Source organism: Chiloscyllium plagiosum, unplaced genomic scaffold, assembly GCF_037043375.1.
Source record: "Chiloscyllium plagiosum isolate Xiang-an unplaced genomic scaffold, Cpla_swu_hap1 HiC_scaffold_1, whole genome shotgun sequence".
In the NCBI taxonomy this organism is placed as follows: Eukaryota; Metazoa; Chordata; class Chondrichthyes; order Orectolobiformes; family Hemiscylliidae; genus Chiloscyllium; species Chiloscyllium plagiosum.
In genome coordinates this window covers 1,269,706-1,294,834 of record NW_028270139.1, presented here as the reverse complement: position 1 = coordinate 1,294,834, position 25,129 = coordinate 1,269,706, and the positions used below count along the sequence as shown (strand labels likewise).

General features: G+C 41.3%; 1 protein-coding gene across 1 annotated transcript in view; it reads right to left on the bottom strand.

The window, feature by feature from the left end:
- dchs2 (dachsous cadherin-related 2) overlaps positions 1 to 25,129 on the bottom strand; it is a 142,447-nt gene that overhangs the window by 42,175 nt on the left and 75,143 nt on the right. The window contains exons 7-13 of the mRNA XM_043700192.2: positions 23,779 to 23,875; positions 23,123 to 23,280; positions 21,989 to 22,829; positions 21,654 to 21,893; positions 17,020 to 17,154; positions 16,474 to 16,683; positions 14,641 to 15,501 (exon numbers count right to left, since the gene is read on the bottom strand). Of these exons, the coding sequence (XP_043556127.2) occupies positions 14,641 to 15,501; positions 16,474 to 16,683; positions 17,020 to 17,154; positions 21,654 to 21,893; positions 21,989 to 22,829; positions 23,123 to 23,280; positions 23,779 to 23,875 (2,542 nt within the window). The remainder of the gene's footprint in view (positions 1 to 14,640; positions 15,502 to 16,473; positions 16,684 to 17,019; positions 17,155 to 21,653; positions 21,894 to 21,988; positions 22,830 to 23,122; positions 23,281 to 23,778; positions 23,876 to 25,129) is intronic.

Below are 25,129 nucleotides of genomic sequence, written 5' to 3'. Positions count from 1 at the left end.
TGGAGCCAGTCCCCATTACTCAGAAGGGAAGGGTGGAGAAGAGCAGAGCAATAGTAATTGGGGACTCGATAGTTCGGGGCACAGATAGGCGGTTTTGTGGGAACGAGAGAGACTCACGTTTGGTATGTTGCCTCCCAGGTGCAAGGGTACGTGATGTCTCTGATCGTGTTTTCCGGGTCCTTAAGGGGGAGGGGGAGCAGCCCGAAGTCATGGTCCACATTGGCACCAATGACATAGGTAGGAGGAGCGCTGAGGATGTTAGGCAGGCTTTCAGGGAGCTAGGTTGGAAGTTAGAACGAACAGAGTTGTTGTCTCTGGTTTGTTACCTGTGCCACGTGATCGAGAGTCGAGGAATAGGGAGAGAGAACAGTTAAATGCGTGGCTACAGGGATGGTGCAGGAGGGAGGGATTCCGGTATTTGGATAACTGGGGTTCTTTCTGGGGAAGGGTGGGACCTCTATAAACAGGATGGTCTACACCCGAACGTGAGGGGCACCAGTATCCTTGGTGGGAGGTTTGCTGGTGCTCTTGGGGGGGGGTTTAAACTAACTCTGCAGGGGCATGGGAACCCAGACTGTAGTTTTAGGGTGCAGGACCTGGAGTGTAGGGAGATTAGGAACATGGCATCAATTTCAAAGGAGGGTGCCTGTAAACAGGAAAGTGGCTTGAAGTGTGTATACTTCAATGCAAGAAGTATACGAAATAAGGTAGGTGAACTTGCAGCGTGGGTTGGTACCTGGGACTTCGATGTTGTGGCTATTACGGAGACATGGGTAGAACAGGGACAGGATTGGCTGTTGCAGGTTCCAGGGTTTAAATGTGTTAGTAGAGTCAGAGGTGGGGGTAAAAGAGGGGGAGGTGTGGCATTGCTTGTCAAAGATAGTATTACAGCTGTGGAAAGGACGATGGATGAAGACTCGCCATCTGAGGTAGTTTGGGCTGAGGTTAGGAATAGGAAAGGTGAGCTCACCCTGTTAGGAGTTTTTTACAGACCTCCTAATAGTCCTAGAAACGGAGAAGAAAGGATTGCGAGGATGATTCAAGAGAAGAGTGAAAGTAATAGGGTGGTTGTTATGGGGGACTTTAACTTTCCTGATATTGATTGGGAAAGCTATAGCTCAAGTTCGTTAGATGGGTCAGTATTTGTCCAATGTGTGCAGGAGGGTTTCCTGACACAATATGTAGACAGGCCAACAAGAGGTGAGGCCATACTGGATTTGATTCTGGGTAATGAACCAGGCCAGGTGTTAGAATTGGAGGTAGGTGAGCACTTTGGGGACAGTGACCACAATTCGGTGACTTTTACTCTAGTGATGGAGAGGGATAAGTGTGCACTGCAGGGCAAGAGTTATAGCTGGGGGCAGGGAAATTATGATGCGGTGAGGCATGACTTAGGATGTGTGGCTTGGAAAAGTAAGCTTCAAGGCAAGGGCGTAATTGATATGTAGAGCTTGTTCAAGGAGCAACTATTGAATGTCCCTGATAAGTATGTACCCGTCAGGCAGGGAGGAAAGGGTCGTGTGAGGGAGCCGTGGTTTAATAAGGAATTGGAATCCCTTGTTAAATGGAAGAGGGCGGCCTATGTAAAGATGAGGTGTGAAGGTTCAATTGGGGTGATTGAGAGTTATAAGGTAGCCAGGAAGGACCTGAAGAGAGAGCTAAGAGCAGCAAGGAGGGGACATGAAAGGTCCTTTGTTGGTAGGATTAGGAAAACCCGAAGGCTTTCTATAGGTATGTCAGGAATAAAAGAATGACTAGGGTAGGAATAGGTCCAGTCAAGGATAGTAGTGGGAAGTTGCGTGTGGAGGCTGAAGAGATTGGGGAGACACTGAATGAATACTTTTCGTCAGTATTCAATCAGGAACAGGACATTGTTGTCAATGTGAGTACTGAGTCACAATTAAGTAGAATGGATGGCTTTGAGGTATGTAGAGAAGTTGGAAATTCTGGAAAGGGTGAAAATAGATAAGTCCCCTGGGCCTGATGGCATTTATCCTAGGATTCTCTGGGAAGCAAGGGAGGAGTTTGCAGAGCCATTGGCCTTGATTTTTATGTCCTCTTTGTCTACAGGAGTAGTGCCAGAAGATTGGAGGATAGCAAATGTGGTTCCCTTGTTCAAGAAGGGGAGTAGGGATAACCCTAGTAACTATAGGCCGGTGAGTCTCATTTCTGTTGTGGGCAAAATCTTAGAGAGAATTGTAAGGGATAGGGTTTATGAACATCTGGATAGGAATAATGTGATCAAGGATAGTCAGCATGGTTTTGTGAAGGGCAGGTCGTGCCTCACAAACCTTATTGAATTCTTTGAGAAGGTGACTAAGGAGGTGGACGAGGGTAAAGCGGTAGATGTGGTGTATATGGATTTTAGTAAGGCATTTGATAAGGTTCCCCATGGTAGACTACTGCAAAAAATACGGAGGCATGGCATTGAGGGTGAGTTGGAGGTTTGGATTAGGAGTTGGCTGCCTGGAAGAAGACAGAGGGTAGTAGTTGATGGCAAAGGTTCATCCTGGAGTGCCGTCACTAGCGGTGTTCCGCAAGGATCTGTTTTGGGACCATTGCTGTTTGTCATTTTTATAAATGACCTGGAGGAGGGGTTAGAAGGTTGGGTGAGCAAGTTTGTGGATGGTACGAAAGTCGGAGTTGTAGACAGTGAGGAAGGATGTGGCAGGTTACAGCGGGATATAGATAAGCTGCAGAACTGGGCAGAAAGGTGGCAAATGGAGTTCAATGTAGCTAAGTGTGAGGTGATTCACTTTGGTAAGAGTAATAAAAAGATGGGGTACTGGGCTAATGGTCGGATACTTGGTTGTGTGGATGAGCAGAGGGATCTTGGTGTCCATGTACACAGATCTTTGAAAGTTGCCACCCAGGTAAATAGTGCGGTGAAGAAGGCATATGGCTTTTATTGGTAGAGGAATTGAGTTCCGGAGTACTGAGGTCATGTTGCAGTTGTATAAGACTCTGGTGCGGCCACATCTGGAGTATTGTGTGCAGTTTTGGTCGCCATACTATAGGAAGGATGTGGAGGCACTGGAACGGGTGCAGAGGAGGTTTACCAGGATGTTGCCTGGTATGGTAGAAAGATCGTATGAGGAAAGGCTGAGGCACTTGGGGTTGTTTTCATTAGAGAAAAGAAGGTTTAGGGGTGACTTGATAGAGGTGTACAAGATGATTAGGGGTTTAGATAGGGTCGACAGTGAGAATCTTTTTCCACGTATGGAGTCAGCTATTACAAGGGGGCATAGCTTTAAATTAAGGAGGGGTAGGTATAGGACAGATGTTAGGGGTAGGTTCTTTACTCAGTGAGTCGTGAGTTCATGGAATGCTCTGCCAGTAGCAGCGGTGGACTCTCCCTCATTATGGGCATTTAAGCGGGCATTGGATAGGCATATGGAGGATAGTGGACTAGTGTAGGTTAGGTGGGCTTGGATCGGTGCAACATCGAGGGCCGAAGGGCCTGTACTGCGCTGTATTCTTCTATGTTCTATGTAAGCCATGGCTGGGGCCGGAGGTGATGGCATTCTGCTGTGGCACCATGCAGGGGATGGACTTTGTGGCCTTGGTTTTCTGGTGGCTAGGGCTGATGGCGGAGGTGGGGAGTAGTCTAGACATTTCCTTTTGTTTTGGCTGTTTCTTTTATTTCTGCTTCTGTTTTTAATCCTGTCTTTTATCTACTAAGATGGCACCAGAGAATGGCAACTTTATACACTTTCACCGTACGCCTGTACTTGAATACATTTGGCAATAAAATCTAGAAGCTATCAAAGAAACACAAGTCAAAACTCTGGAGCACGCAGGGCAAGCCTGACTTTTGTCCTAACTTGTGACAAGTTTTTTGGAGCAATTGATCGTTTCTCAGTTTATTTTGTATATACAGGAATTTTACGGTGACCTAAATGGCAAATCACACAAAGCTGGTGAATAGAGATTCTTGCCCCGATGGGCTTGAAGATTCTGGTGCTATATTTAAAATTAACCGAAACATCACTTCCCTTGCTGCAGGCCTACTAGCCAATGAAGAGGGCCCAGACTGGCAGAGAGAGATTGATGATTTTCACACCCGCACTTCCTTTGAAGAAAATGCAATCCAGATGGCAAGTGAGAACCAAGATCAACTCTGCGTTATTGGAGAGATTCACATGACAGAACCCAGTGAAGATCACTGTTGCGTGCTCTTCTCAGAAGTGCAACCCCTCCCTCATATGCCACCACATTCATAAACTAATAATCTCTCTTGTTTTTCACAAGTCTTTGAGGTAATGAGCTGGCTCCTTGTAGTCCATTTGGTGTAGGTAGACCGACAATGCTGTCATGAAGAGGATTCCAGGATTTTGATCAAGTGACATTTAAGGAATAGCAATGTATTTCTAAGGATGGTATGTGGCTTGGACACCAAGTGGTGGTATTCTCATGTATCTGCTGTCACTGCCCTTCTACATAACAGTAGCCATGGATCTGAAGAGTGCTGCCTAATGATGTTTGGCAAATTTCTATATCGCATCTTATAGATGGTGCAGACTGCAGCTACAGAATATCAATGGTGGAGGGAGTGAATATTTGTGAGTGTGGTGCCAATCATGTGATCTGCTTTGTCCTGGATGATATCAAGTTGCTTGAGTGTTGTTGGAGCAGTACTCATCCAAACAACTGGGCTATTCTCTCTCACACATTGAACTTAAGCATGGTGGAGGGCGGAGTCAGGAAATGAGTTACTCGCTACAGAATTCCTAGCTTCTAATCTGTTGCTAAGGAGTAATGAATAGATTCCCCTCTATTAGATACATTCGTGGACAGATACTTGTATGGCATAAATGTTATTTGCTGTTTGTCAGCTCAAAGCTGGATACTGTCCTGTCCTTGAAGCACTTTGCATGAGCTGCTTCAGTATCCGAGGAGTCGTGAATGGTGCTCAAAATTATGCAATCATCCCCACATCTGACCTTACGAGCTAGAGAAGATCATTGATGAAGCAGCTGAAGATGGTTGGGCTGAGGGCATCACTTTCATGACTTCATGCTATTGACACTGCCACTGTTAGAGCCATAGTAGACAACAGGAGGCTGGAAGCACACAGCAAGTCAGGCAGCATCAGGAGGTGGAGAAGTCAATGTTTCACGTATAACCCTTCTTCAGGATTGGAGATGGAGGTAGGGGGAGCTGCAGATAAACAGAACGGGGTGCAAGGGTTATGGGTGGGGAGAGAGACAGAGTGGTGAGGGAGTGATAGGTGAATACAGGTGGTAGGTCGATTGGAGGAATTAATATGGTTGGTAGCTGGAAGGAGGGGTCAGTTGGAGAGATGGAAGAGAGGAGGCAGGGTTGGAAAGAGAGTGGGAGGATGGACAGGAAGGTTATTTGAAATTGGAAAACTCATTGTTGAGTCTTTCAGGCTGCCCAGGCAGTGGATGAGGTGTTGTTCTTCCAATTTACTGTCTGATTCACTGTGGCAATGGAAGAGATTAAGAATAGAGATGCTGGAGGTGGAGTGGGAAGGGAAATGAGTGGGAAGTCAGGTTTGTACTTATGGGCTTGGCTGAGATGCTCAGTGAAACGTGCCCTTAGTTTACATTTTCTCTCACCAATGTAGAGAAGACCACATCGGGCGCACCGGATACAGTAAACTAGGTTGGAGGAGAGGCAGGTAAATCTCTGTCTCACCTGGAAGGACTGTTTGGGGCCTTGGATGCAGGTGAAGGGGGAGGCATGCGGCAGGTTTTGCATCTTTTACGGTTGCAGGGGAAGATACCAGGAAGGGCGTGAATTGGTGGGGAGGGTAGCATGAACCAAGGAGTGGCAAAGATAATGGTCATCGCAGAAGGCAGACAGGGTTAGGGAGGGGACAATGTTCTTGGTGGTGGGGTCTAGTTGGAGTTGGTGGAAGTGTTTGAGGATGGTATGTTGGAGGCGTAGACTGGTGGGGTGGAAAGTGAGGACAGGGGGGACTGTGTTTTTATTATGTTTGGTCGAGGTGGGGTTTAGAGCAGAGGAGTGGGGAATGGAGAAGGTGCGGTGGAGGGCTGTCTGGATGATGACGGTGGGGAAAGCATGTTGCTTAAAATAGGTGGATATCTGGGATGCTTGGGAGTGGAATGACTCCTCGTCAGAGCATATGTGATGGAGACGGAGGAATTAGGAAAACAGCATGGAATTTTTGCAGGATACAGGGTGGGAGGAGTTGTAGTCCAGGAAGTTATGGGAGTCTGTGGGTTTGTAGTAAATGTCAGTCCATAAACTATTGCTGGCGATGAAAACGGAGAGGTCAAGGAAGGGGAGGGAGGTGACTGAGATAGTCAGAATGAATTTAAAATCAGGGTGAAAATTGCTGGCCAAGTCAGTGAACTGCTCAAGTTCAGCCTGGGTGCACTGATGCAGTCATCGACATATCGGCTAAAGAGTTAGGGAACAATACCTGCGCTTGTACTGAAGAGGCACTGCTCGACATGGCCGACAAAGAGATAGGCATAGCTAGGACACATGCGAGTGCACAAGGCCACCCTCAGGATTTGGAGGAAATGGGAAGACTTGAAGGAAAAGTTATTGAGAGTGAGGACTAATTTGATGATGTGGAGGAGGGTTCTGGTGGAGGAGGACTAGATGGGCCATTTAGAGAGGGAGAAACCGAGGGCTTGCAGGCCATCCTTGTGGGGAATGGACATGTATAAGGACTGCACGTCCATAGTGATGAAGCGCTGGGGGTCAGGGAATTGGCAGTTTCTGAAGAGTGGAGGCATAGTTGGTGGGAAGTGCCTGGACCAAGGGGAAGAGAATAGAGTCAAGGAAAAAAATTAGTTTGTTGGGGCCCTTAGTTTACGTTTAGTCACACGATAAAAGAAGACCACATCAGGAGCACCAGATACAGTAAACGAGTTTGGAGGAGAGGCAGGTGAACCTCTGTCTCACCTGGAAAGATTATTTGGAGTCTTCCTACATTGCCGTAGTCATTTCAACTCCTCCTCCCACTTCCTCTCTGACATGTCCATCTTCGGTCTCCTCCATTGTCACAGTGAATCAGACTGTAAATTGGAGAAACAACACCTCATCTTTCACCTGGGCAGCCTATGGCCTGGAAGACTCAACATCGAGTTCTCCAATTTCAAATAACCTTCCCACTCTTCCTCCCAACTCCCTTCCTAGCCACGCCTCCTCTCTTCCATCTCTCTGGTTGACCCCTCCTACAAGCTACTGACCGGACTCATTCCTCCTATCGACCTACCAGGTCATACCTACCACCTGTATTCACCTATCAGTACCTCACCACTCCGCCCCTCTCCCTATCCATAACCCTTCCCCCCTTTCTCTTTATCTGCAGCTCCCCCTACCCATATCTCCATTCCTGAAGAAGGGTTACACCTGAAACATTGACTTCTCCACCTCCTGATGCTGCCTGGTTTGCTGTGCTCTTCCAGCCTCCTGCTTGTCTACTTCGGATTACAGCACCTACAGTTTTTCTGTGTTTCACTGTTAGAACCTTTATTGATTTTTCATTATTTTTATTTGATTCGTTTGTCAGTTTTGGTTTGGAGCTGTAAACTGGGATTGGTGAGCTAAAGATAACTTTTGGAATGTGGGTAACAACTTGTGCGAAAAAGAGAACAGATCAAACATGCTTTTGCTTTTTTTTTGTGAGGCCAGGCCTGGAAGTTAACTACAGGTTGATTCTTGATCAAAGGGTTCTGCAGTCACTTCATCACTGGGGAAGAGTATTATGTATAAACAGATAGCTAAAGTTGGCTATTAATGAGGCCAGTACCTGGAAATTGGGGTTCCAGCAAGTCTGCTCAGGAGATAGATGTTGAATAGTAACTGGGACCTCATATAGGGGCCAGTTCATCTGTCAGGAAGTGGTCAGTGTTTGTGAGTTTTGGACTGTGGTTTCTGTGAAAGGGAATGTCTGTTGATGCTACAGCATGAAGATTTGAAAGCTCCTTGCCTAACCTCCATTATCACGGTCTTGGAAACTCACTAATAGAAGACTAAGTTATGAGTACTACTGTTTTGACCTGAGCGAACTATAAATGTTTAAAAAAATCAACAAGAAACCATGATCTATATCTGGGAAACATTTCATTGCGAAATCCACTTAAGTATTTCTGGCCAGTTTGTTATTTTGTTTATCCCTTAGCTGATTTGTTTTGTCTGTCTGCCCTCTGTGTGAATGGGGCTTAAAACAAAGGTGCTTGGGATTAAAACATGGACCAAATTAGATCACTTTACTCTATAATTTTACTCTGCTGAAGTTACTACATTGTTAATAAATCGCTAAGTCTTTTGACTAAGAGACAAATGGCGTTTGGGATTGATCATTTGCCAAGTCTGGGATTAGTTATTCAAATGTCGAGTGAGGAACCATTGGGGTCAATTTTAAGGGTGTTTGAAAGCCTTAATTTTACCGTCTTGAGAATACAGAGATAGGAAGGATGTTTGGTTTGGTTCTTTGTCCGTGTGAAAACACTACTCCCTGTTTACTAAGTTTGTGGTTGCATACATGCAAACAATGCCATTCCTTATTTACCAACTTCCCAGTTCCATGTTATTCAGATACTGCCACTCATTGATTCCCCCTTTTGTGTTTCTATACTGCTCACCTATAAGCTGCCCTGTTTGCTGTGTGCCAGTTCGGTTTGAAGATGGCCTGTGGGACAGGTTCTGTACTTGGAGAAATGACAGTGTAACTGACTGTAATCATCACTCAAAGTTGTATTACTAGAAGGATTACCCCAGTGGATGAAAAAATGTAACCTGCAAACTATACCCCAAATTGCTCTTTGCTGTTGTGTTTCTGAAGCATCAGAATTCTCAACTGGGTACAAATTATTTGGGAAGGACAAGTCAATTCAAGCAAATTGTGATATTAATGAGATGCAAATACATGCAATTAGTCCTCTTGCCACCTGCTGTCAAGATGTCACTCTGTCACTTAAAGGGGGAGACCTTAATCGCTAAAGTATCTTGATGTCAACAATTTTATTTTTCACCTCCTGCCGATTAAGTTGGTCTGCTTGTCATTCTTGTCATTACGTTAAGAACTTGAAAATCCCACCCTTCCTTCCTATATCTAACCTGTCAAAAAATGATTACACTTCAATGCGATGACCTTTCACTCTTCTAAACCCTTGAGAATATAGGCTCAGTCTCCACTATCTTTCCTCATACGATAATCCCACTATGTTCGGGATCAGACAGGTAAACTTTCTTTGCATAATTTCTATAGCAAGTATACCCTTCCATAGGGAAGGATATCAAATCTATACTCCAGATGTGGTTTCACCAAGGTTCTATATAATTACAGTATGCCTGTATTCAAATCTGGTTGCACTAAAGATAAACTTAGCATTTGCTTTTTTTTAATTGGTTGTTGCACCTGAATATTAACTAATGAACAACACCAGCTTCCATTTCCCAATCTCTCTCCATTTAAGAAATATTCTGCATTTGTGCTTTTCTTTCCAAGGTGGATAGCTTCACATTTTTCCACATTATATTCCATTTGCCACAGTCTAGCCCACTCATTTAGCCTGTCAAAATCATCTTGAAGCATCCTTGCATCCTCCTCACAACTCACATTCCCAAATTATTTTATGTCAGCAGCAAACTGGAAATATTATATTTGATCCCTCATTCCAATCATTGATATAGACTATGAACACATGGGATCCAAGCACTGATCCTCGCAAACCCACTGGACAGAGTGTGGCAAGCGAAGAATAACCCCTTTATTGCGATTCATTATTTTCTGTCTATTAACCAAGTCTCAATCCATATAAATTTATTAACCATATCTCATGTGTTCAAATTCTGCTTACCATTCTTCTACATATCACCTTACCAAAATCCTTCTGAACTCCAAACTCATCATCTTTTTTCCTTTATCTATTTCATTAATCACATCCTCAAAAACTTTAGCAGGTTTGTCAAAAGTAAATTCCTTTTCATAAATCCATATTGACTGCCATAATTTTCCAAGTGTTAAATTATAAAATTATTTACAGAAGATTCTAGCGTTTTCTTGTTTAGAGAACAGGCTAACATGTCGATAGCTCTTCACTTTCTTAAACCATATTTTTCTTAAATAGTTGGTTTACATTTACAACTTTCCAGAATTCAGGAACAATACCAGAATCTATAGAATTTATGAAGGTGATCACCAACATATCAACGGTCACAAGAGATACTTTTTTCAACAATCTAAATAGATGATTTAACAGACAATATAAACATTTTCTTCATTATCAGTGTATTTCAGCTAAGGCCACATGCAAACGTGATGAGTCTTTGGCTAATGATACCAAATACCATTTGGACAGAAGGCAAACATCTTTTTGGTACATGTCTGACAATTATCATTATTTCTGGCACAAATTGGAAGTGACACTTTGTGAGCTATCTTGTGCAGCCAGGTATCACAACCTCAGCTTTTCTGAAAAGAATCATGTAAAAAACATTGAGGTTGTCATGACAACAGAACATTTAGAGTTATAGAGTCATAGAGATGTGTACGGCACGGAAACAGACCCTTCAGTCCAATCCGTCCATGCCGACCAGATATCCCAACCCAACCTAGTCCCACCTGCCAGCACCCGGCCCATATCCCTCCAAACCCTTCCTATTCATATACCCATCCAAATGCCTTTTAAATGTTGCAATTGTACCAGCCTTCACCACTTCCTCTGGCAGCTCATTCCATACATGTACGACCCTCTGTGTGAAAAAGTTGCCCCTTAGGTCCCTTCTATATCTTTCCCCTCTCACTCTAAACCTATGCCCTCTGGTTCTGGACTCGCCCACCCCAGAGAAAAGACTGTGTCTATTTATCCTATCCATGTTCCTCATGATTTTATAAACCTCTATGAGGTCACCCCCTAGCCCTCGACGCTCCAGAGAAAACAGCCCCAGCCTATTCAGCCTCTCTCTATAGCTCAAATCCTCCAATACTGGCAACATCCTTGTAAATCTTTTCTGAAGCCTTTGAAGTTTCACAACATCCTTCCAATAGGAAAGAGATCAGAACTGCACGCAATATTCCAAAAATAGCCTAAACAACATCCTGTACAGCTGCAACATGACCTCCCAACTCCTGTACTCAATACTCTGATCAATAAAGGAAAGCATACCAAACACATTCTTCACTATCCTATCTACCTGCGAGACTACTTTCAAGGAGATATGAACCTGCATTCCAAGGTATCTTTGTTCCGCAACACTCCCAGAGACCTTACCATTAAGCTAAGATTTGCTTTCTCAAAACACAGCACCTCGCATTTATCTGAATTAAACTCCATCTGCCACTTCTCAGCCCATTGGCCCATCTGGTCAAGATCCTGTTGTAATCTGAGGTAATCTTCTTCACTGTCCATTACATCTCCAATTTTGGTGTCATCTGCAAACTAACTGTACCTCTGATGCTTGCATCCAAATCATTTATGTAAATGACAAAAAGTAGAGGACCCAGCACCGATCCTTGTGGCACTCCACTGGTCACAGGCCTCCAGTCTGAAAAACAACCCTCCACCACCACCCTCTGTCTTCTACCTTTGAGCCAGTTCTGTATCCAAATGGCTACTTCTCCCTTTATTCTGTGAGATCTAACCTTGCTAACCAGTCTCCCAGGGGGAACCTTGTCAAATGCCTTACTAAAGTCCATATAGACCACATCTACTGCTCTGTCCTCATCAATCCTCTTTGTTACTTCATCAAAAAACTCAATCAAGTTTGCGAGACATGATTTCCCACGCACAAAACCGTGTTGACTATCCCAAATCAGTCCTTACCTTTCCAAATACATGTATATCCTGTCCCTCAGGATTCCCTCCAACAACCTATCCACCACCAACATCAGGCTCACTGGTCTATAGTTCCCTGGCTTGTCCTTACCATCCTTCTTAAACAGTGGCACCACATTAGCCAACCTCCAGTCTTCCGGCACCTCACCTGTGACTATCTATGATACAAATATCTCAGCAAGAGGCCCAGCAACCATTTCTCTAGCTTCCCACAGAGTTCTAGAATACACCTGATCAGGTCCTGGGGATTTATCCACCTTTATGCGTTTCAAAACATCCAACACTTCCTCCTCTGTAATATGGACATTTTGCAAGGTGTCACTATCTATTTTGCTACTTTCTATATCTTCCACAACCTTTTCCACAGTAAATACTGATGCAAAATACTTGTTTAATATCTCCCCCATTCTCTGCGGCTCCACACAAAGGCTGTCTTGCTGATCTTTGAGGGGCCCTATTCTCTCCCTAGTTATCCTTTTGTCCTTAATGTATTTGCAAAAACTCTTTGGATTTTCCTTAACTCTATTTGCCAAAGTTATTTTATGTACCCTTTTTGCCCTCCTGATTTTCCTCTTAAGTATACTCCTACTGCTTTTATACTTTTCTAAGGATTCACTCGATCTATCCTGTCTATACATTACATATGCTTCCTTCTTTTTCTTAACCCTCAATTTCTTTAGTATCCAGCATTCCCTACGTCTACCAGACTTTCCTTTTACCCTAACAGAATATACTTTTTCTGGATTCTCGTTATCTAATTTTTTTTCCAAAGTTCCAAAACAATGCAACAGCATATAGAACAGTAATTGCTGCTCCTGGAATTCGAGGAAATCACCTCCCAACATCTAAAATACTTCAAAAAAAGGAGCAGCTCTTACAACCAGAATTTTTTCCCGTCCTCCATCTTGGATTACCCAGAATCCAATCAAAGGATATGGAAGATATAGACTGTAGGGAAATAGATGGTGACATCTTGCAAAATGTCCAGATTACAGAGGAGGAAGTGCTGGATGTCTTGAAATGGTTAAAGGTGGATAAATCCCCAGGACCTGATCAGGTGTACCCGAGAACTCTGTGGGAAGCTAGAGAAGTGAAAGCTGGGCCTCTTGCTGAGATATTTGTATCATAGATAGTCACAGGTGAGGTGCCGGAAGACTGGAGGTTGGCAAATGTGGTGCCACTGTTTAAGAAGGGTGGTAAGGACAAGCCAGGGAACTATAGACCAGTGAACCTGATGTTGGTGGTGGATAGGTTGTTGGAGGGAATCCTGAGGGACAGGATGTACATGTATTTGGAAAGGCAAGGACTGATTCGGGATAGTCAACATGGCTTTGTGCGTGGGAAATCATGTCTCGCAAACTTGATTGAATTTTTTGATGAAGTAACAAAGAAGATTGATGAGGGCAGAGCAGTAGATGTGATCTATATGGACTTCAGTAAGGCGTTCGACAAGGTTCCCCATGGGAGACTGATTAGCAAGGTTAGATCTCATGGAATACAGGGAGAACTAGCTGTTTGAATACAGAACTGGCTCAAAGGTAGAAGACAGAGGGTGGTGGTGGAGGGTTGTTTTTCAGACTGCAGGCCTGTGACCAGTGGAGTGCCACAAGGATCGGTGCTGGGTCCTCTACTTTTTGTCATTTACATAAATGATTTGGATGTGAGCATCAGAGGTACAGTTAGTAAGTTTGCAGATGACACCAAAATTGGAGGTGTAGTGGACAGTTACCTCAGATTACAACAGGATCTTGACCAGATGGGCCAATGGGCTGAGAAGTGGCAGATGGCGTTTAATTCAGATAAATGCGAGGTGCTGCATTTGGGAAAGCAAATCTTAGCAGGACTTATACACTTAATGTTAAGGTCCTACGAAGTGTTGCTGAACAAAGAGACCTTGGAGTGCAGGTTCATAGCTCCTTGAAAGTGGAGTCGCAGGTAGATAGGATAGTGAAGAAGGCGTTTGGTATGCTTTCCTTTATTGGTCAGAGTATTGAGTACAGGAGTTGGGAGGTCATGTTGTGGTTGTACAGGACATTAGGCCACTATTGGAATATTGTGTGCAATTGTGATCTCCTTCCTATTGGAAAGATGTTGTGAAACTTGAAAGGCTTCAGAAAAGATTTACAAGGATGTTGCCAGGGTTGGAGGGTCTGAGCTACAGGGAGAGGCTGAACAAGCTGGGGCTGTTTTCCCTGGAGCGTTGGAGGCTGAGGGGTGACCTTATAGAGGTTTACAAAACTATGAGGGGCATGGATAGGATAAATAGACAAAGTCTTTTCCCTGGGGTCGGGGAGCCCAAAACTAGAGGGCATAGGTTTAGGGTGAGAGGGGAAAGATATAAAAGAGACCTAAGGGGCAACTTTTTCACGCAGAGGGTGGTACGTGTATGTAATGAGCTGCCAGAGGATGTGGTGGAGGCTGGTACAATTGCAACATTTAAGAGGCATTTGGATGGGTATATGAAAAGGAAGGGTTTGGAGGGATATGGGCCGGGTGCTAGTAGGTGGGACTAGATTGGGTTGGGATATCTGGTTGGCATGGACGGGTTGGACCGAAGGGTCTGTTTCCATGCTGTACATCTCTATGACTCTATGATTTCTGAAGGCTTCCCATTTTCCAGCCGTCTCTTTACCTGCGAACATCTGCCCCCAATCAGCTTTTGAAAGTTCTTGTCTAATACCATCAAAATTGGCCTTTCTCCAATTTAGAACTTCAACTTTTAGATCTGGTCTATCCGTTACCATCACTATTTTAAACCTAATACAATTATAAACATGGGAATGGGAATTATACAACTATAAGATAGACTACCCTTATTGATGCAATTGAGTCACAAAATGATAAGGTAGCTACTCACCGGGTTTGATGTTTTCAGCAACTGTAATCTCATATATATTACGACTAAACCAAGTTCTTCCTTTTTCTACTTGCCAATGTATAAGCACAAGCCCAGTTGACAATCTAACTGGGTTACCCTGGTCTACTGCAACCACGGACAAATTATTTCTGCCAAAGTGACGCTCAGATGGTGATGTTTTAGGGTAAATGTCACCCGTTGTATTATTCACTGCAAATAATGAATCATGTTCCAAAATCTGGAAAGTGACAGTGCCGTTTTGTCCCAAGTCCTTATCGTCAGCTTTCACAGTGGCAATAACTTGGCTGATCTGAGTGTTCACAGTAATGTATGCAATGATTGGATTTTGTTTAAAAATAGGGAAATTGTCATTTGCATCTTCAATAAGTATCATTACGTTAACTGTAGTACTTCTTGGATTTTGAATGCTGTTATCATTTGCCATTGCTCGGAAGGCATATTGTGACTTAGTCTCTCTATCCAATTGATTTGTTGTCACGATGATGCCAGTATTACTGTTAATAGTAAATGCTCCAAATGTATCATCAATTAGAGAGTATGCAATTTCTCCATTGAAGCCATCATCCTTGTCACTAGCAATCAGCTGATAAACACTTGACCCAACAGGAACATCTTCGTTCACAATAATATGGTAATACATTTTTTTAAACACTGGACTATTATCATTTTCGTCCAAGATAATAATCCAAATTTCTGCCTGAGAGGTTCTTTGTGGATTACCAAGGTCATGAGCTTCTATGGTAAGGGAACAATTATTAAATTCTTCTCTGTCCAAACCTTTAATTGTAGCAAGTGTTCCAGAAACAGAATCAATTTTGAATGTATTGGTAAAATTACCACCTGTAAAAAAGGGCACAGTTTCATAAATCAGATGACCATATATCAGTTTGTCTATTGCAAATCTTTAAAATCCATGGTGTCCTTTTAACTACCAATAGTCAGTGCTAACTGGGTAAAAGAAATTATGGCCCCAGAAGTGGGCGGCATTGATATACCACTGTATCCTCAAAAGTCCATTTGTTTCTGACATAAAGGACCTTTCAATATGCAAATTAGACTGCTATTTTAGATTGAAACTGGTCAGAAAATGTCGAGTGCACTTTCAGTTACATGGAAAGCAGAGCCAAAGCAGCTCTGAGAAGATAAGTTTGAAAGTAATTTTAAGAGCTTCAGAATAGCACCCCAGGACTAACCCTCGGACTTGGCATCCCTCTCTACATAAATTCCAGTCCACACACCTAAAGTTATGGGACACCAATTTAGCATCCACATTTCACTGTCTTATTCAAAGTGAAACCTTAGTGTCTATGGTGTGAGGGCCTATTTGCACAGGCATGGGCAAGTGGCAAGTGTACACTGTCAGTCTACCACCAAAATTGATCTCTAAAATCCATTCTTAGAATATATAAATAAATGAACGTGTTAATGAAGGCCAAGAACCATGAAGTTATTGGACCTGTTGTATTTGAAAAACTTTGTTGAAATTATTGTAGTTGGTTGATAACAGGAATTCAGAAAATCACAAGTGTAGGCATTTTCAAAAGGCCTAAGTTGTCTCACGGAAAACTAGTTACAAACAGCTCAGATGAACAGCAAAGAGGACCTTAAAATATTTAAGGAACTTGGTGGAAGAACCACAGCAATGTTGTAAGGAACATCATTTTCAATATTATCTGAGGATTCTGAGGTTCCTCTGTCAAAAGTATGGTCAATAATCAGGAGAATGCATGCTGTGTTTTCTTTCCATTCTTCAATAACCTAATCATTGTAGAATTCACTTGTACATTTATAAAAATAGCCATCTCAGCTTACCGATGATTTCATATCTAACAAGTCCATTTTTCCCAGCATCCTTGTCCAAAGCTGTGAGTGCATAAATTATTCCTGGATCCATATTCTCTGAAATATGCAGCTCATGTAAATGAGGCATGAATTCAGGCTGGTGGTCATTTTCATCCAGCACAGTCACCATGACTGTACTTGTGTCAGATAGAGATGGGGTCCCACTGTCTCGGACCAAAACTACATGTAAAATAGATAGCAAAGATTTTCAAGAAACTGCACCAGCTACCTAAATATCCATGTTTCTTTGATTGATTAAAAATATTCATAGTAACATCGTAAGATTTAATACAATATTACAAAAAGATTAAATATGTGAAATAAATTTTCGTGTGACTTTCAAACAAGTTAATTTCTGTTTTGAAAAGTTCTGAGCAACTTCCCGTGCTTCTCTTAAATTTACTTTCACAACTAATTTAAGCAGAGAATATTTTATACATATTTGTTAATTCCATTTTATATTAGATATAAGAGGAAATGGTCTAATTGGCAAACACTAATTGCAGAGCTTCCTACCTTTAATCACAAAATATTCTTGTATTTCTCTATCCAGTACTTGTGTTGTGGTGATGATGCCAGTCTGAGGGTTTATTTTGAATGCATCATATCCAGATCCTGGTAAAATCTCATAAATGAGTGCAGAATTTAGATCTGGGAATTTTTTTAAAAATAGCAGTTTTAGAATGTATGTTAACACTTTATGAATTGATAAGTTTAAATAGATCAGATCAACTAAATAAAAGAAATTTAAGCTCCCCTTACAACAGCAGGACATCTATCTTTGGTTTATATATTTCCAACTCATTGTTGATTTACCACATTTCCAAAATACCACTCTTAACATGCAGCATTGGCATCATGAGAAGAATTTTAACTTGCTAAGCCAAGTGAATTTGGGTAGGTGTGTTTAATAAAATGTAAAAGCTCAAACTTGAATCGAATTTCCCAATTTCTGGTTTAAACTGAGGTGGGAAGCTTACCTCTTCTCTGGAGATGAGTTCATCATTTAAATATTTTAATGAGACCTATTGCTTCAGAATTTGTCTTCATTTTGAACTTGATCCAGCTGATGGTGTTTCCAAATGTTAAAACATAGCTGAGAGAGAGAACGACTGTAACGTGCAGGAGCTAAGTGCCTTGACAAAATTGCTTGTGAGTCAGCAGAAGCAGGAACCTTTCACTCCTGTATCCCAAACTAACCTTGCTCCTTCCCAATATCAGACCACATCCATGATCACCAAGCACAGAAATAGCCAGTGAAGTCTTGATCTTTGGCCCTGATTCTTATTAATTCCTGGCAATAAACCCCATTCCTACAAGCTGCTCTATACCCAATAATCACCTCACTCCAACTCTCTCATCATCTCTAAGCATCACAATGTTACCTGCCCCTGGGTTGTCACCTCTTCTATACATTTCTATGTCTGAGAACGGAACATTTTCAAGTTAGCTAGGAGTCAGGAATAGGGTCATCAGGATCAGTGGCGGCCTATGCTTTTTCCAACCATTTTTAATGATTTCGATGAAGAAACCAAGTATAATACATTCATGTTTTCAGACAATACAAAGCAAGGGGAATGTAACCTGTGGGGAGGATATAAAGAGTCTGCAAAGAGATATAGACAGAATATGCGGAAGTGCAAGGTCACTCACGTTGATCATAAGAATAGAAAGTCTAGATTAGAGTGGTGCTGGAAAAGCACAGCAGGTCAGGCAGCATCCGAGGAGCAGGAAAATCGACGTTTCAGGCAGAAGCCCTTCATCAGGAATGATTCCTGATGTTTTAACATTTGATTCCTGATGAAGGGCTTCTGCCTGAAACGTCGATCTTCCTGCTCCTCGGATGCTGCCTGACCTGCTGTGCTTTTCCAGCACCACTCTAATCTAGACTCTGGTTTCCAGCATCTGTAGTCCTTGTTTTTACCTATAAGAATAGAAAGACAATATTTGTAAAAGTCACAAAGTATTTAAATATTAATATTCAGAGGTATTTGGGCCTACACATATAAGGAACACAAGGAGTTGGCATGCCGGTAGCATAGGCAATTAAGAAGGCAAACTGCATAGCCATTTATCGCAAAGGTGTGGAAATGCAAGAATAAGGAACTCCTATTACAATTGTACAGGATATCAGTGAGACCTCAGCTACAGTACTAAATACAGCTCAATATTTATATCTAAGAATGACTACACAGGGAGACAGTACAGCTAAGATTCATCATATTGGTTCCTGGCTTGAAATGGTTGTACAGTGATGTCATGCTAAGTAAACACTGGCCACTCATAGAGTCATAGAGATGTACAGCATGGAAACAGACCCTTCGGTCCAACCTGTCCATGCCGACCAGATATCCCAACCCAATCTAGTCCCACGTGCCAGCACCCGGCCCATATCCCTCCAAACCCTTCCTATTCATATACCCATCCAAATGCCTCTTAAATGATGCGATTGTACCAGCCTCCAAAACATCCTCTGGCAGCTCATTCCATACACGTTCCACCCTCTGCGTGAAAAAGTTGCCCCTTAGGTCTCTTTTATATCACCCCTTCTTCAGTTATGAGAGATGATTCCATAAAAAAGGAGCCTGACATGACAAACACTGACAGACTGCTTCCCCTGCCTGATGAATGGAGAAACATGGGGCAGGACCTGAGGATAAGGGGTCCATCATTCAAAATTGAACAGGAAAAAATGTCTTCTCCCGGAATTTTAATTCTTTATATTATCTACCCCAGCGAATTATGGATGCCCCATTTTTAAACATATTTAAGACTGGAATAGATAGATTTTGATTTTTCAGGGAATCAAAGGATTTAGGCAACAGGCAGGAAAATGGAAGTCAGCCATGATCACAATGAACAGCAGAGCTGGGCCATAAGGACAAATTATTGACTTCTATTTTCATTTCTCATGTTCTTATGTTTTACAACAAGTCAAGCCTTTTAATCAGGTAGGCATCAGGCAGTGGGAATCCTGCTTTTCTTCACCAAATGCATCCCATATGCCTGTAAATTCCACTTCAATTGTTTGGGCTGTAAAGAGAGCAAACTTAATGGTGTCCAGATGGCAACCCCAGCTAAAAGCAGAGTTATCATTGCGGAGCAGAGAACTCAAAGATCAAAAATCTGATCATTGAGCCTGTGAAGTTAAATTTGGGAGCAAGGGGAAAATTCCTGTTCCTTCTGGTTCATAATACAGTTACCTCATGGATGCACCTTGTGTTGCCTTCTGATTCCTAAGACACTGGAAACCCAGCTTTTAAGGGTTACAAGTAAAATTCTTTAAAATCAAGTCATGATACCTGCTTAAAGCGTTTGTGACCAGTATGCCTCCCGAGAAAAACTGATTGCGGTTGGGTTTGAGACTGTCAGAATTTTTTATCTCCAGCTTGTATCAGAACCCAATTTGCAAAGCAAACATGTCTCTCCTGTTTGTTTTGGTTGAAAATGCTTTGCATTCAAAGGTTAAAACTCATACAACACCATGTTATAGTCGAACAGGTTTATGTGAAAGTACAAGCTTTTGGAGTGCTGCTCCTTCATCATGTAGTTAGTTGGGCAGGATCATAAGACACACGATTTATAGTAAAAGATCAAAGTATCATACAACTGATGTGATGAATTGAACAAACCTAGATTGCTGTTAAGTGTTTAATCACTTAGAATGGGAAGGCAGGATTCGATTGATTAATTTGTAAATCCCAGAATTTCTTTCAAGTCACAGTCCCAAGACAACTTAAAGTTTTATCAGTATAAAAAATGAGAAAGGTGACATCTCAACCTTGAGTCAGACTGGTTCTATTTCCAAAGTAGCAATTTATAAAATGTCACATGGACTGTATATAGATTGTGTGCTTTTGGAACAAAATACAAAGAATGTGCAAATACAAACCTGCAAATGTAAATTCGCCCCACAGATTTATAGGTGTGTGTGTGTGTGTGTGTGAGGGAGAGAGTGTGTGTGTGTGACAGAGAGAGGGAGAGAGTGTGTGTGTGCGTGCATGCTTGATGGAGTGTGTGCGCGAGTGTGATGGAGCTTATACCTGTGAGAGGGTGTGCGTGTGTATATAAGAAAGGGTCCGTGTATGTGTGCTTGTGTGAGAGTGTGCATATGAGTGTATTTGTATTGGGGTCACCTGTAGTGTGACATGAACCCAAGATCCCAGTTGAGGTTCTCCTCTTGGTACCAAACTTGGCTATCAGCATGTGCTTGGCGGCTCTGCATTGTTGCATATCCCGAAATTTGCCTTGGAGGACAGTCACGGGTTCAATTCCTGCAACGGCTGAGGTTACCATGAAGGACCCTCTTTCTCAACTTTTCCTCTCACCTAAGATGATATGACCCTCAGCGTAAATGACCACCAGTCATCTCTCTCTAACAAGAGAACAGCTCTGTAGTTCAGTACGACTGTGGTGACTTTACTTTGGGGATTAGTTAGCTCAGTTGGCTGGAAAGCTGGATTGCAATGCAGAGTGACACTACTAGCATGCATCCAATTCCTACACTGGCTGAGGTTACTATGGAAGACTCTCCTTCTTGACCTCTTCCACTGTCCAAGGCATGGTGATCCTCAGGTTAAATCACTACCAGTTGTCTCTCTCTCTTCTGAGTGAGCAGCGGGAAAATGATAACTTTTCTTTTATTGATCAATCCTTATTGTGTATAGTACATTTAACAATCGACCAGTGTTGTGGGTCTGGAATCACTGGAAGACCAGTAAGAATGACAGATTTCCTTCCCTAAACAACATAATTTATCCAGATAGGTTTTTACAACAATTGACAGTGGTTGATGGCCTTTGCTAATTTCAGATTTTTATTGAATTCAAAAACGCCATTTTCCTTCTGGTGGGCTTCAAACCCATGTTCCTAGAACATCAGCCAGGGGTTGCAGATCACTGGTCCAATGACGTTATCGTTACATCACTATCTCCCCTATTAGAATAACAAGTAATTTAATCAAAGTAACCAAACATAAATGATAGTCCATGAAATTGAAAAAAGACCATAATCCCTATATAGTTACTGTTTAATACTTATTACCGTTTACTTTCCCATATTGCCCTAAAACGATTTGTTATTTTCATTTTGATTTATTTGCCCTCCAGCTAAACAAGAAAAGGATTAAAACTAGAATGCCAGATATCTACCTGAATCTCCATCGAAAGCTTCAACCTTGACAACATATGCATCCACATTAAGATTTTCAGGGACTCCAATTTCATAGACAGAATCTTGGAACTTTGGTGCTTCATCATTGATGTCAACAACAACCACCATCAGAATCTGTGTTGAGGACTGAATAGGAAATCCATTGTCCCATCCTGAAATTGTGAGGGTATAGGATTTTTGTATTTCATGGTCTAAATGGGAGACCAATGTCAGCAAACCTATTAAAATACACAGGATAAAATAGAAGTTTTCTTCATCACTGTTGACACATACCACAGTTCAGCAAAATTCAATGACAAACTAGTTTTAGTACCTGATGATTCATCAAGTTTGAAAGTGTTGTCTTCATTCCCTGAGATGATAGCATATAAAATTCTTCCACTTTCACCTGCATCTGCGTCATATGCAATAATATGATGGACCAGATACCCCACTTCCTCATCTTCCATTACATAGGAAACATTTTCTGATAAAAATATAGGTTTGTTATCATTTACATCCAAGACAATAATCTGAGCTGTCACAGAGCCTACCTTGCGTTCATTTACATTTAATGCTTGATCCATTGCTGTTATTGTTAGAAGAAATGTTTTGGTCATTTCATGGTCAACTGGCAATGTTGTATTTAAGCAACCTTGATAGGGATCAATGTAAAAAGGATTTTCCGTGGAACTCCAGGACATAACAGAATATCGGAGCTCACTATTTGGTCTACTTCCATCATCATCTTTTGCATTAAATATGTGAACAAGAGAACCGACTGGAAGATTTTCTTCAATTCCAATCACAACAACATCATCTTTAAACCATGGTGAGTGATCATTTTGGTCTTCTATTTTAATACTGACAAAAATAGAAATGTTCCTTGAAAGGATGTGGCTATTATCTTCTTCGATAACCTTTAGCAAATAATGAGGAATTTCTTCATAGTCTAGTTCATTGCTTTGATACAATTCTCCTGTCATTCTGTCAACTTCAAATGGAAAGTGGTCATCATCTTCATCAATGTAGTAATGTATTCTCTGGCTGGTCAGCAAATGATGATCATAGGAACTGATGGAACCCACAACGTTTCCAGGCCTTAAACCTTCAGGTATGGTAAAATATCTTTGGTTATTGTGAATGGTCAGTTTTTCTATGACTCTAGGGATAACCTGAAAAAAGGTCCAACAATATGGATTGACTTATTCTGTTTCTCATAAAATAATTTGAATTTTAAACGCTTAAGTCATTCTAGAGATTTTACATTTTTAGTCATCAAATTTCATCATAAAACCATTTATACATATCATGTAATTCTCAAAACTTTTTTGCAGAGCATTTAGTTTGCCATAAATGCAACAGAAATGAGGCACACTTTCCAAAGTTCCGAAGCAGAAAATTATTTGTCTATCAAACAATAAATTAAATATATTTCATATAATAACTAGCCTTTGAATTTCTGTACCTGTATGTTAATTTCTGCAATCTGGTGAAGAGGAGGGCTTCCTGCATCACTTGCCATCACTACAATTTTATGATGTGATATATAATTGTACATGAAAACCTTGGCCGTTCTCAGTTCTCCAGTTTTGGCATCAATTTTGAAGCTATTTGAATAATTTTCTATAATTAGAAAGCATTAAAGTGAGAACTTTAAAAAAAACTGTGTGGACTATTCAATTACATACTTCATTATTGATGTTAACAAACAAAATTGAGTGAGGTTCTCAAATATCAGAGTATCTCTTAGGAATTTTCATCAACACAAATCAATTCATTGTTATGTGATCTTGATGTCTTAATGATGGACAGATTGACATGCCTCTATTCTCATTTATACAATTAAATTGTTAGAAGTTGATCATACAGTACTTATTAATGCCTAGTGTTCATGGTTGACATTTCAAAAATGCTAAAATTTGCTGACCAAGGTGTGAAATTTAAAAAATCATACAGCAGCTTCAATGCTAAGTGTACAAATAAAATGATAACCAATAATATTTAAACGCCAATGCAATGCAGCATCTGCTATTAACTTGTTAAAATTAGTTCAATGCAATAAAAACAAGCAAAATGCAATTCACATTAACTACGCAAGATCTTTGTCTCAAGCTTTCTTACCTAATATAGAAAAAGAAACAGTACCATTTTTTCCAACATCTGGATCCTTAGCAATTAAGGTAGTCAAAAATGTGCCTTCAGGTTGAGCGACCAAAACCTGTCATTTCAATAAATACATGATTCATAACTGATATTACACACAAGTAATTACTTGTGTAATAGAAAATATTTAGCAATGCTAAATATAAATAGCTTGAAAAAGCTGAGAAATTGCAGCATAACAATGATATATTATCAGGAATATTATTAAGCCATACAAAATTCCAGCAATTTGAGAAGTAACTGAAGTATACTATGTGTTATCATCCTCTAGAAAATGCTGAACCACTTCTGTTCCCCACCCTCCCAACTTCACTACCAACCAAGGCAAGCTGTTAGCTCATTTTTGATTAACATGTCTCTATTGTAGTTGGTGGCAAATGACAATTTGCTGTATTTAGGTTATTATTTGTGCTGCAGCCAGATAAATTAAAAATAATTTATGAACTTGTAGAAGATGAATTAGTAATCACATCATTTACTGCCAATACGCATTCGCAGACTTGGGAGTCCAACAAAGTCTCCAATGAAGCTATGGAGACCCATCACTGGCTTGTGGAAATTACTCAACGTAGTTATGCCGAAATCTCTCATACTTCAGAATTTATTCCTGTTAGTTTTGCAATTCCACACACTTGCCATATCTAAGGGCAATTATCTTCAGGGAACAATAGTTTCCTAAAAGAAAGCAAAAACATTTCAATGTTTTATCTACTAAGCACTCACTGTTCATGATCATATTGACTAACTGGGGAAGCTGTGGACTCATTGTTTGAAAAATCTTTTTCTCGAAACTGATTCTTTTAAGTCAGGTGCTACAAACCTCTTGTATCAGCCAAGAATCTGTCAGTACTCTCATTCAACAGGTAACAGATTCTGCATTTTCCAAAGTACCGGACTTCAGAATGCACGTCTCTTATGCAAAGGTACATATTTATCAACCTTCCCAGGACAGCTATTTTCCCTGGGAGTAGGAAGCTACCAATGAGATGCAATCACTTAGAAATTATTTATGTCTGAAACATAAAACATAAGATAAAGGGGTACATCTTTCAGCCCTTCAAGCCAGATGTGACTTTCAATACGATTACGGCTAATTTTTTTGCCTCAATGACACTTTCCTGCATCCCTTTCATAACTCTTGATTCCCGAAGACATCAAGAACTTATCTGTCTTGGTCCTGAATATACTCAATGATGGTGCATTCACAATTCATTAGGGCAGGAAAATCCAAAGATTTACAACTATCCGAATGAAGAAACTTCTTCTTATTTCAGTCGAAAATTATTGATCCTTATCCTGAGTCTACGTC